The following is a 12,010-nucleotide window of genomic DNA, read 5'->3' as shown; positions in this document are numbered from 1 at the left end:
AGAGGAGGAAACTAAAGCCAGGAGAGATGAGGTGGGTTTGCCCAAGGTCACAAAATGAATTAGCAGCAAGGCCAGGACTCAAACCCACAAGATCTAGGGGTGTAGGTCTCCTGTACCAGGCTGTTGTATGCAGTCTGTACTAAGTTGATTTACCTTCGTTTTACCATTTCGCTTTGTAAATTCTAAGTACACGAGGTGTAGTGGTGAGTGAGCTGGACTCAGAAGGAGGGAGGCCTTGGTTTGAGTCCTCGGGGCACATCCTGACTGACCCTGGACAAGTCACCTGAAGTCTTGGTGCCAGAGCAATTCTCTGGACCTGTAAGCTACAGACCAGGCTCTAGGCCGCAGAGGTAGAGAGCTTCCTCACAGGAAGTTCCCTGCATTCCTGAAATCCCTGCCAAAAACCTTCTTATGTGTGTATCCTATCTCCCTTCCCAGAACCAGACTTGGTGAGGGCTGGGAGCAGCTCTCATTGAGGATTTCTATGTTCCCTCACGCTAAGAACCAGGCCTTAGGTGTTGTAGATGCTTCATATGACTGGTGAGTTAAACTTTCTGCCTTCCTCCATCAGCCTCAGACCATGGACTTTTTGAAATCAGGGGCTGCCCTTCTCCCTTCCCCTGAGGGTTTCTGAAGAGCAGGCCTCAGACTTCGAGCTTCTGAGGTCTGGAACCCCATTCTCTTGCTTGGTCTCTCCTCATAGGGCCCAGGAGGGGCCTAAGGTCAGCCTGCCTGCCAGCCTGTCCCCAGCGCTGGTCCTTCCCCAGGGCTCTCACCTATCAATGAAGTTGTGGCATATGCCTCCGTTGGCACAAGGCTGGCTCTCACACTCATCAATGTCCACCTGGCAGTTATGTCCGGTGTAGCCGGGGGAACAAAGACATTGGTAGGAACCGACACCCTCCAGGCAGGAACCCCCATTCTGGCAGGGATCTGATTCACATTCATCTATTTCTATCTCACAGTTCAGTCCTAAGACAAAGAAGTTGAAGTGAGGACCACGATGGGGAGAAAGAGGGACAGAGAAAAAGAGATTGGGATGAAAGAGAGTGAGAGAGAGACAGAGAGATATTAGAGTGAGTATATGGGATTTCACAGGTGTCCCACTGGACTCCTTTATCCCAGTGTGGCTCCTGAAAACCCAGAGCAGGACTCAGTACTCAGTGCTGACCCAGAGATTGTGGGTGCTTTCCCTGATCTCCAAGCCCCCAAACCCCACCTTCAGTGATTTCAAGACCCCAGGTAGCCCCTGCCCAAGTGATGAGGGGCCAAAGCACGGGGCCCAGGATTAGAATGAGGGCCATGAGGACAGGTTAAGGCAAGGCATATACATATAGACATTTAGAGTTCACAAAGTATTTTCTTCACAACTTTGTGAGGTGGGTAGTTTTCTAAGTAAGAGAAAACTGAGGATCAGAGAGGGGAATTGAATTAAAATTCACGAGCTTCAGAACTAAAAGGGGCCTTACAGACCATCCAAGCCAACCCCCTCAATTTATAGAGGGGAAAATTCAGGCCCAGAGAAGGTGATTAACTCAACTGAAGTCACACAGTTAACAAATGGTCAAGCAGGGAAGTGAACCCAGGTCCTCGGATTCTCAATCTCCTCATTGCATTATACCAGGCTCCATCCCGACACAGCCCCCCAACTCCACCCCCACTGCTGCTGGGAGGCTCTGCCCACGCCCCCAGGCAGGCTTCCAGAGTCTATGACTCAGTGAAGGAGTTGCCCACTGCTCCTCCCACCTGGTGACCCCAAATTCCTCCCCAGGCACATCCTGGCAGGCCCCCAGCTCCTCAGGCTCCCGTGCCTGCCGGTGCTAGGGGAGGGAGCTGGCCTGAATTCCGGGCCTCACTGCCCTGCCTGACGAGGGGAGCTGAAGGAGGGGTAGGAAAGAGGAAGGGGAGGGAGGAGGGAAGAGAAGGGAGGGGGAAATGGAAGAAGAAAAGCAAGAGGAAGAGGAGGAGAAAGGGCACAACTGCTGAGACCAAGACGCACTGAGTCACCCAGGCAAGAAGAATCAGCCTCACTCTCTCACACATACACAGCCATGTGCACACTCAGAGACACACACACAAACACATTTATACCTGTACAAACATACTTATGTATGCATGTTTTTTCTTTGCTTCCACTGATGTGCACAGGGGTATACACATATGGCCACATGCAAATACACACACATACATACCTACAGACACACAGGAATACACACACACACACACACACACACACACACACTGACTCCCCATCTTCCAAAAGGACTCATTCTACAGAGATAGGGCCAGGGAGCTCTGAAGACCCCCACAAACCTCCCTTTCTCTGGTGTTTTCCCTGCTCAACCATTTGTTAACTGTGTCACTTCAGTTCAGTTGATCCCCTTCTCTGGGCCTGAATTTTCTCCTCTATACATTGAGGGGGTTGGCTTACATGGTCTGTAAGACCCCTACTAGTTCTGAAGCTCATGAGTTTTACTTCAATTTCTCTCTCTGATCCTCCTTTTCCTCTTATGCTGAAAGGGAACGAGGCTTCCTCTGGAGCCTTTCTGTTCAGGCCCTTCCCCTGAAATTGCCTGGAGTGGGTCCCTTTTCCCTTGTCCCTGGGGTGGGTGCCTCTCTTCCTGCCTCTGGGGTGGATTCCTGTCCCCCTGCCCTGGAGAGGGTGCCTATACTCCAGCCCCCCTCCCACTGGGCCGGGTCCCAGGGACGGGCCGGGTCTCACCTGTGTAGCCAAGGGAACATAGGCACTGATAGCCATCCACACGATTGACACAGGATGCCTCATGCTTACAGGGCCTGGATGCACACTCGTCGATGTCCAGCTCACAGCGTGGGCCCTGGAAGCCTGGCACACAGTAGCACAGGAAGCCACCTGGACCATCCACACAGAGAGCCCCATTCTGGCAGGGGCCTGACAGGCACTCATCTACACCTTCTTCACACAGAGGACCAGTCCATCCTGGAGGACAGAGGCAAGCAAAGCCAGCCCCTGCTGCAATGCAGGTGGCCCCATGATGGCAAGGCTGTGTAGCACAGCTCCCAAGACAGCCATCCTCCCCACAGTCTATCAAGCTGCAGTTGGGACCCCAGAAGCCGGGAGGACAGTGACAGGTGTGGTTCAAAGCCCCTAGGGCTGCATGGCATGTCTGGTTCTCAGGGCAGACCTGCTCAGAGCAGGCATCATAGAGCTTCTCACAGAGGGTCCCCACATAGGCCACGGGCTCCGTGGGACAGACACACAGGAAGCCACCATTGCTAGTGTTCTGGCAGGTGCCCCTGTGGGTGCAGGGGTCTGAGGTACAGCCACTGGGGCCTGGAGAGGACCAGGTTCCTGCAGAGTAGAGAGAAAAAACAGTGTATCAGAGAGGGAGGAGGCCTTCGAGATCACTAAGTGCATTGGGAACTGAGGCCTCAGAGGATTATGACTTGCCCATGGCCATAGGAAGTATGAAGAAGATTCAGGGTTCACGACTGGCTCCCATAGCCCCTCACCCTGACGTCAGGCTTTGGCAGCCACAAAGATGGGTCAGGCTGGGCTGTGTCCATATCCACAGCTGGGCCAAGGGGTCCCTAAACTTAGCACTCCCCACCCCCATAATCCTTCTCTCCTCTAATCCCTCCTCACCTCCAATCCATCCTTCACACAACCACAAAATTCAGCATTGTTCCACACAGATCTGGGGAGTCCCCATTGCCAGCAGAATAAAGTTCCAATCTCCCTGTCTGGCATTCAAGGCCTTTCATAAACTGGAGCCACCCTACCTTTGCTACCCAATTCATACTCCAAACAAAGCAAAAAATTCTGTCCGTTCAAAGACGCCCCGTGCTTTCCGCCTCTTTGCCTTTGCTCTCCTTGTCCCCTCAGCTCAGAATTCCCTTCCTCCCCTTCTTTACAGATTGAACCACTCCCAGCCCTTTAGAATTCAAATCAAGTACCACCTTCTCCATCAAACTATTAAGGGATCCTGGTCTGTGACAACCTTCAGACTCAGCTCTCACATAAACATTTTATTTGGCACCTCCCAAGTGGACTATCCACTTTGCCACCTAGCTGCTCCACCTGTGCCTTATTTTTCAATTAGACTGTAAGCTCCATGAGGCCAGGGACTCTGAGATTTAGACTCTGTACTTCCCCCAGGGCCTAGCAGAGCTCTGCACACCTCAGGGGCTTCAGGAAATCTTGTGGTCTCTTGTTTCATAAATGCCAGGGCACGAGCAAGGCAGGGAACATCCATGAGCTAGAGTTAGAACGGGACAAAATGTGTATACACTACAAAAAAAGAGCAGGACAAGGAAGACATGAGATTGTCTACACTCCCAAACTGGGATAGGACCAGGTGTATCTACACTTCAAACGTGGGGCAAGACAAGGATCATTTAAACCCCAGAGCACAAACAGGACCGACTTCATCTAGTGCACAGCCTGTACCTGCTCCAGAGTGGGGGAATGATTGGAGGGAATGTGGTATACTGGACTAAAAGCCAGGAGGAACTGGGTTCAAATCCTGCCTCAGGCACTCATTAGCCATGTTGTCTCGGCCAAGTCACTTAAAATCTCTAAGCCTCAATTTTCTCATCTGTAAAATGGAGACAGCAATACTTATAATAGCAACATCACAGAGTTTTTCTGAGGATCAAAAGAGGAGATGCCTGTAGACTATTTTATAACCTCTAGCTATTATTTTTAGTTCAGGAGTAGGTTGGTATATTTGTGATTATGCATTTTGAAGTGAATATTCCTTTGTAAAAGGTCCACTGTGTTGCATACAGAGTTGTTGTTCTGTCATTTCAGTCATATCCAAATCTTCAGGACTCTATTTGGGGTTGTCTTGGCAAAGATGCTGGAGTGCTTTGCCATTTCCTTTTCTAGCTCATTTTACAGATGAAGAAACTGAGGCAAACAGGATTAAGTGACTTGCCCAGGGTCACACAGCTAGTAAGTGTCTGAAGCTGGATTTGAACTCAGCTCTTCCTGACTCCAGGCCCATTGCTCCATTCACTGAGCCACCTAGCTACCCTCTAGCCATTATTATCATATCCCAGACTTGAAGCAGGACCAATAATTTCTGTCTCCAAAGAAGGATTCTCAACCCCAGAACAAGATGGGATAAAGAGGTAAATAAATTTCAGAGTCTTAAAAGGACCACAAAGCTAAGGAAGGACTGGGCCACATCCACATCTGCAAGCTCCCATATGAGTGAAGGGGCAAAAAAACAAATAAATGAAAATAAATTTTAAAAAATAAAGTGAAGGGGCTAGAAATAAGATGGTCTCTGAGGGGCCACAGAGTTCTAGATGTAACATAGGGTAGTGGGTAAAGTTCTGGACTTGGAATCAGGAGGATCCGAATTCAAATCCAGCCTCAGACATTTACTAGTTGGGTGACCTTGGGCAAGTCACTTAACTTCTCTCTGTGCCTCAGCTTCTTCATCTTTAAAATGAAGGTGGCAAACTTGTTGGTCTCTAAGATACTTTCCAGGTCCAAAGTTAATAGAAAACTGGACCTGGAGTTAGGAAAATATAAATTAAAATCCTGTCTCAAAGACTTACTAGTTGTATGACCCTAGGAAAGTCACAACCTCTGTCTACCTATAGGGGCAGCTAGATGGTGCAGTGGATAGAGCACTGGTCCTGGAGTCAGGAGGACCTGAATTCAAATCCGGCCTCAGACACATAATACTCACTAGCTGTGTGACTCTGGGCAAGTCACTTAACCCCAATTGCCTCGCCAAAAAAAAAAAAAAAAAAAAAAAATGGGTATATAACAGCACCTAACTCCAATGGTTGTTGCAAGGATAAAACGAAACAGTACAGTTACCTCTTCCATATGGAGGGGGTCAGGGCAACTGTGCCCCCATGATCTGGAAAATTCACATAAAATTTTTTGGTGCTCCCTTTGTACCAGAAAAGTCTGAATTATTATGGTATTAAAAGATAACATATGGGGGCAGCTAGGTGTCTCAGTGGATAGACCACCGGCCCTGAAGTCAGGAGGACCTGAGTTCAAATCCGGCCTCAGCCCAAACACTTGACACTTACTAGCTGTGTGACCCTGGGCAAGTCACTTAACCCCAATTGCCTAAAAAAATAAATAAATTAAAAATAAATGTTTTAAAAAAAAGATAACATTTGTTGATATTATACTATACATATATTTTACGCATTTCTGTGTTTCTAAACTTTTTCTGTGTCATCTGCTGGCCTTTGCATGTTTTCTGAGGCTTCCACAAAACTCCCAAAAAATTCCCATTTAATTTCTTATGCAGAGTTTGCTATGATATACCAAAACAAGATAGGGAAAGTGTCAATGTCTGTACTTGCAAAGTGCTTTGTAAGCCTTAAAGCACTATATAAGTGTTAGCTATTGTTATCGTGACTCCCTCATGGACTTTGCTCCTGACCTCCAACCCCTGACCCCCCTCCCCAGGTCCTAGGTTTCCTATGTGGAATAAGGGGGAAGGTGTCTGAGATGGCCTTTGGAGGGGGATCTTTGTAGTCCTGGATGTGAACAGCCTCCCTCCTTTCTCCCTGGACACACTCTCCCTCCAAAGTTCCTCCAGGAGACTCCTGTGAGGCCCTGGGAAGGGGAGGGAGTGAGGGGAGGCCTCAGGGTTGACCCTAAGAGACAGGCCTCTGACTTTGAAGCTCTGTCTCCTGCCCCGAGCAGCCCCTGGCCCTCAGGAGAGCAGCAGAGGAGTCCAGACAGAAAGGATCTCCAGTTTCACGGAGAGATAGAGTTGCCAGTTCTCCCACTTCCACTAAGAGAAAGAATAATAATAACTCCAATTTCTCTAGCATTCAAAACATTATAAAGGGATTTTCCCCAGCAGAGTCTTATGAAGTAGGTTGTGCAAGGATGACTACTGACACAGCTAGGACGGAGAAGCACAGCTGGTTCTTAAGATCCTAGACCTAGAACTGAAAGGGACAACAGAGGTCATGCAGTCCACTTCCCTTACTTTACAGAGGAGTAAACTGAGGCCCAGGGGGCTTAAGCAAGGTGCCCGAGGTCATATAAGTAGTGCCAGCGGGATGATATGAACCCAGATCTTTAGCTTCCAAAGCCAAGCGTCTTTCTCCCGTATCTTACAAACCAAGACTGCCCGAGAGCCTTCCTCCCCTGCCCTCTCAACCCCATGCAGCAGGTGCATCCTGAGAACGGTTCCTTCTCTGCAGGTTTGTCTTGGAGGTTTGTCCACTTTTGAACTCCCAATGGAGGGAAGTTCTCGTTTCTTGGACAATAATTTGATACTTAACCTCAGTTTCCAAGCTGAATATTAATTTTATCATGTGAGAGCACTAATTGCCAGCCCTTTATCAACACACGGCTCTCCATTCTGCTGAATAGCTTATGTTTGGCTGATTGATCTAGGAGAAACAAGAGGAGTGAGGGTATAGAAAGAGCAGCGGATTGGAAGACAGAAGACCTGGGTTCTAATTCCAATTTATGTTAGCTTAGCCGTCTGACCTTTGGCAAGTTACTTGACCTTTGTCAGTTTTCCCATCTGTCAAACGGGTTTGACATCCCTTACACTACTGACCTTATAGGCATAATGTAAGGAAAATGCTATATAAAGTGTTAAAAGCTATAGAAACAGGACCTGTTCTGATTCTTTCTTTTCCAGCTGTCATCTCATTAGATGCTCATAATATTCCCAAGAGGGAGACAAGACAGGGCTTATTATCCCCATTTTTCAGATAAGGAAACTGAGGCCCAGGAAAGGGAAACAACTTACTCCAGGCTAATAATTAGACTTGGGACTAGAGCCCAGATTTCCTGCCTCCCGTTCCTGGACTCTTCTCTACTCTGCTCCAGGACCAATTGCTCCAGACTTCCATCCTGGGACTGTGCTCCCTTCTCCCTTCCTGCCCCCTCCCCCTCTCTGCCCTGAATTCCAAGCCCTTGTTTTCTGCCTGAGTGCCTGGCATGGAGGGAGGGAAGAGCTGACCCGCTGACCTGCTGGGCATCCCACAGACGCTGCTCTTCCCCAGCCCCCAGTCCGGAGTTCTAACTTCCTAGGAAAGATAGGGCAGCCTTTCCCATAGGCTGGAGGTGAGAGGAGGGGTTGCTGAAGGCTCAAAGATAAGCCAGGATCCTGGTCCAGTTCCCTAGGACCCAGAAAGAGCCCTCAAAGCTTGAGTGGAGCCCTACAGGGCAGAGCGTTATACTCACAGAACAACCTTTTTTTTTTTTTTAAGGTGGAAGGAACTTTAGAAACCATCTGATCCAAATCTCTTCATGTTATAGATGAGGAAACTGAGGCCCAAGAAGGGAAGGTGATTCATCCAAAGCAATAAATTAATTAGTGGCCCAGCTGGGACTAGACTCCAAGTCTTCTGAGAGTCCAAATCCAGTGCCCTTTCTTCAGTGAAAGAAGGCTCATCCAGCCTCTTCTCTTCTGGCTTGAGTATCTTCAAGGGGTGGGTGGCCCAGCAGGCCTCTGCTCTGCTGCCCTGCCCTTCCCCCCAGCCAGAGATGTCACCCAGACATTAACCAGAGGGCCTGGTCCCTCAGACTTCAAACCCTTGGCATTCCCCCCTCCATAACACCCCTAACTGATAATTCTCTGATGCTTCACCCACTCTTCACATTCCAACGGGGGTCAGGGGCCAGAGGCCAGGGCCTGGATTATCAACCATGCTCCATCTCATACTAATGGAGGGTAAGGGTAGAGGGCAGAACCCTTGGTGTTACAAGGGAGAGGGAAGGTTGATTGGTCATGCCCTAATAGGGACAGAGAGACAGAGAATGGCAGGTAATAATGCCCTTACAATCTGACATTTCTACAGCCCTTCCCACTTTCCAAAAAGCCTCACATGAATTGAGTGTCTAAAGAGGTAAGGAGACGCTATGGAAAGAACGCTAAATCGGGATTCAAGAGATGGCAACTCAAAAGCCAACTCCCACAGTTCTTAGCTGTGTGAGCACAAACAAGTCACTTAACCAATCTGAGCCTTGGATTCTTAAACTACAAAACTGAAATAATTCCTCATAGTAAGGAAAGTGCTTTAGTAAACCTAAAATTCTGTGTAAATGTGAGCTAATCGTTATCTGTTCAAACAGGCTGTGTTCTAATATATTCTGTATTCTGAGCCAGGATAGATCTTAGAACATAGACTATTAGAACACAGAACACAGGAAGGTTAGAGCTGAAAAGGACCCTAAAATGTAAGATATTAGAGCTGGAAGGGACGTTAGAGCATAGAATGTTATAGCTGAAGAGGACCTTAGAACAAAGAAGGTTAGAGCTGAGGGGACCTGAGAACACAGAATGTTAGACATGGAAGGGACATTAAAACCAGTTAGAGCTGGAAGGAACCTTAGAATATAGGATAATAGAACCTAAGAGTTGTAAGAGACCTTCTCTGGAAATTATCTAGTCCCATCCCAAGCAGGAACTCCCCTTTAAACAACTGAGATGTTGAAGGGTCATCCAGGCCCTGCATGAACGGACACTGACAGTGAGGTTGAATTTCTTGCCCATTCTAATTCTGCACTGCTCTAATTGTTAGGAAGTCTTCCCTTTTATTAAGGGAGCCTGACCCCACGTAACTTCCATCTATCATAGGCTCTTAGGGATCATCTATAGTCCAGGGAATCTTAACCATTTTTGTATCCTGTCTGGTGAGGTCCATGGGTCCCTTTTCAGAATCATGTTTTCAAATGCATAAACTAGAATTACCAAGGAAACAAATGTTATTGAAATATGATTGTCAAAATGTTTTTCAAAAAACAAGTCCAGTGCCCTCATTTTGGTCCACCGATTGCTGTTACAAAGTTTTTCCTCCTAACACTGAAAGCTGCCTGTCTGCAGCTTCCCCACCCCCTGATCTGAGTTCTGGCCTCTGGGGTCAAGTAGAATGAGGGTAATCCCTCTTCCACATGACAGCCTCTCAGATATGTGAAGACAATGATACTGCCCCTCCTCAGTTTTCTCTGCCCTAAAGTAAACCTCACCAGTTCTTTCAATAAGTGCATTATCTTAGAGCATGAAACAACAGAATGGACACCCAACACTTCAAGCCTGTGTTCAGCCCCCTACTCCTATACTCCTAGTCCCTGGGGGCCCTGGGGTAGAAGCCCTGGACATCATTTCCTTCTCCCAGAAATGAACAGACACTGAGATAAGCTGGCTCTTTGCTTGGACTTCAGAGCCAAGGGCTGGGGAGGCTGTTGAGGGAGGGTAAGGGAAGAGGGGGAGCATCCCTGGTCGTCTGGGATGGCCAGATCGGGAGGTGGCCTGCTGCCATGGCAACAGATCTGCATGTGCTTACATTAGCAAATCCCTTGTGACCTCCCCACCTCATTCTGCCTGACCTGAGCAGGCCACAGGATTAGCAGAAGGGTCTGGCCTGAGCCCCAACCTGTCCCAAAGCCTGAGGTGGAGGAGGGGGAGGCCTAGAGGCCAGAGCTAAGGCAGAAAGGTCAGAGGGTTTTAAATCTGAAGGGAACCTTAGAGATCATCTATTCCACAGTCTGGAGGAAAGCACCTTGGACCTGGAGTCAGAAGACCTGAGTTTCAGACACCTAAGGGTTACGTGATCCTATTAGGCAGGTCGCCTAGCCTTAGTTTACTCAGCTGTAAAAGAGGATTGATAATACTTGAATTACACAGGACTGTTCTGAGGCACAAATGAGATAATGCATTCACAAGTTCTTTGTGAACAAGACACACAAATGCAAGCTATTATTATTTTGTCTATGAAGAGCAAGTTCCTCCTCCTTCTCTCTGAGTCTCAGTTTCCCCACTTGTATAACAGGGGTAATAGTACTTGAGCTACCTACCTCACCTGGTCGTTAGGAGCAAAGGACCATAAAACCTAAAGAGATATAAGAATGGGGGCCATTATCAGCATCTTCTAAACAAGGGCCTTTTGCAGCTAATCGCTACTGATTGATCTTTCTATCATAGTGAATACATTAAATAAGATTATAAAAATATGTTCCCGCAGGAATAAAGTTAGCCACGGTCAGGCCAACGGAATACAAGCTGGTGAGAAGAGGCCCATGCCCAACAACAGAGCGTTGGTTTAAAAACCAACCAGGATCCAGGGATGGGGAAAGCAAAGACTGTGACACAGGAGAGTCAGGAAATTGAAGAACTTTAGGCTAGAGAAGAGAAAGCTTAGGAGGGGACGAGATAGCAGTTTTCAAGTCTTGGAAGGTTGTCCCATGGAAGAGACTTTTCCTGCTTGGCCCCAGAGTACAGAGCTAGGAGCAAGGGGTGGACATTGCAGAAAGGTAAATAAGGGCTCAGTGCAGGGGTGGAGAACCTGCAGCCTCCAGGCCACATGTGGCCCTCTAGGTCCTCAAGTTTGACCCTTCCACTGAATCCAAATTTCACACAACAAATCCCCTTAATAAAAGGATTTGTTCTGTAAAACTTGGACTCAGTCAAAAGACCACACCCAAGGACCTAGAAGGCCATATGAGGCCTTGAGGTTGCTGGTTCCCCACCCCTGGCTCAATGTAAGGAAACTACTTCCTAATAATCATAGCAATGCCAGGGTAGGATGGGTTATAGAAGAAAGTAATGAGTTATAATGAAATGTAATATAAGTAATGAGGTATATAAGTGGAGGCTGGCTGACTGCTTGTTAGGGACCTTCTTCCCCTAATTTTCCACCTTGTAGTTTCCCAGGCTTCCTTCAAGACTCAATACAAATTGATGAAAAATGCTATCTACCTCCAGAAAGAGAACTGATGAACTCTGAGAGCGAATTGAAGTATAATTTTTTCACTTTATTTTTCTTGCTTTTTTGTGACATGGCTAATATGGAAATAATGGTTTGCATGATTTTGCATGTACAATTGATATATTGCTTGCCTTCTCAATGGGTGGGGGAGGGGCTGGAGGGAGTGAGAGAATTTGGAACTCTAAATTTACAAAAAAATATGAATGTTAAAAATAAATAAATTTATTCTCTTTCCCCCAAAAAAGAAACACAAATATTAAAAAAAAAAATTTTTTTAGACTCAGAATTGACCCTTTCTGCAGGAAAATGTCTT

The 12,010-nt window shown here is 47.4% G+C and overlaps 1 protein-coding gene across 1 annotated transcript in view; it reads right to left on the bottom strand.

The window, feature by feature from the left end:
• Positions 1 to 10,267, bottom strand: part of LOC114047262 (protein crumbs homolog 2-like) — a 33,843-nt gene extending 23,576 nt beyond the window's left edge. The window contains 5 exon segments of the mRNA XM_027868043.1: positions 777 to 972; positions 2,723 to 3,331; positions 4,130 to 4,238; positions 7,950 to 8,109; positions 10,143 to 10,267. Coding sequence (XP_027723844.1) covers positions 777 to 972; positions 2,723 to 3,331; positions 4,130 to 4,238; positions 7,950 to 8,109; positions 10,143 to 10,267 — 1,199 coding nt within the window.
• Positions 10,268 to 12,010: the final 1,743 nt, after the last annotated feature.

This window comes from Vombatus ursinus, unplaced genomic scaffold, assembly GCF_900497805.2.
Source record: "Vombatus ursinus unplaced genomic scaffold, bare-nosed wombat genome assembly UNPS02014786.1, whole genome shotgun sequence".
In the NCBI taxonomy this organism is placed as follows: domain Eukaryota; kingdom Metazoa; phylum Chordata; class Mammalia; order Diprotodontia; family Vombatidae; genus Vombatus; species Vombatus ursinus.
Note: the sequence above shows the minus strand (reverse complement) of the source record. Positions and strands in the feature narration are given on the sequence as shown.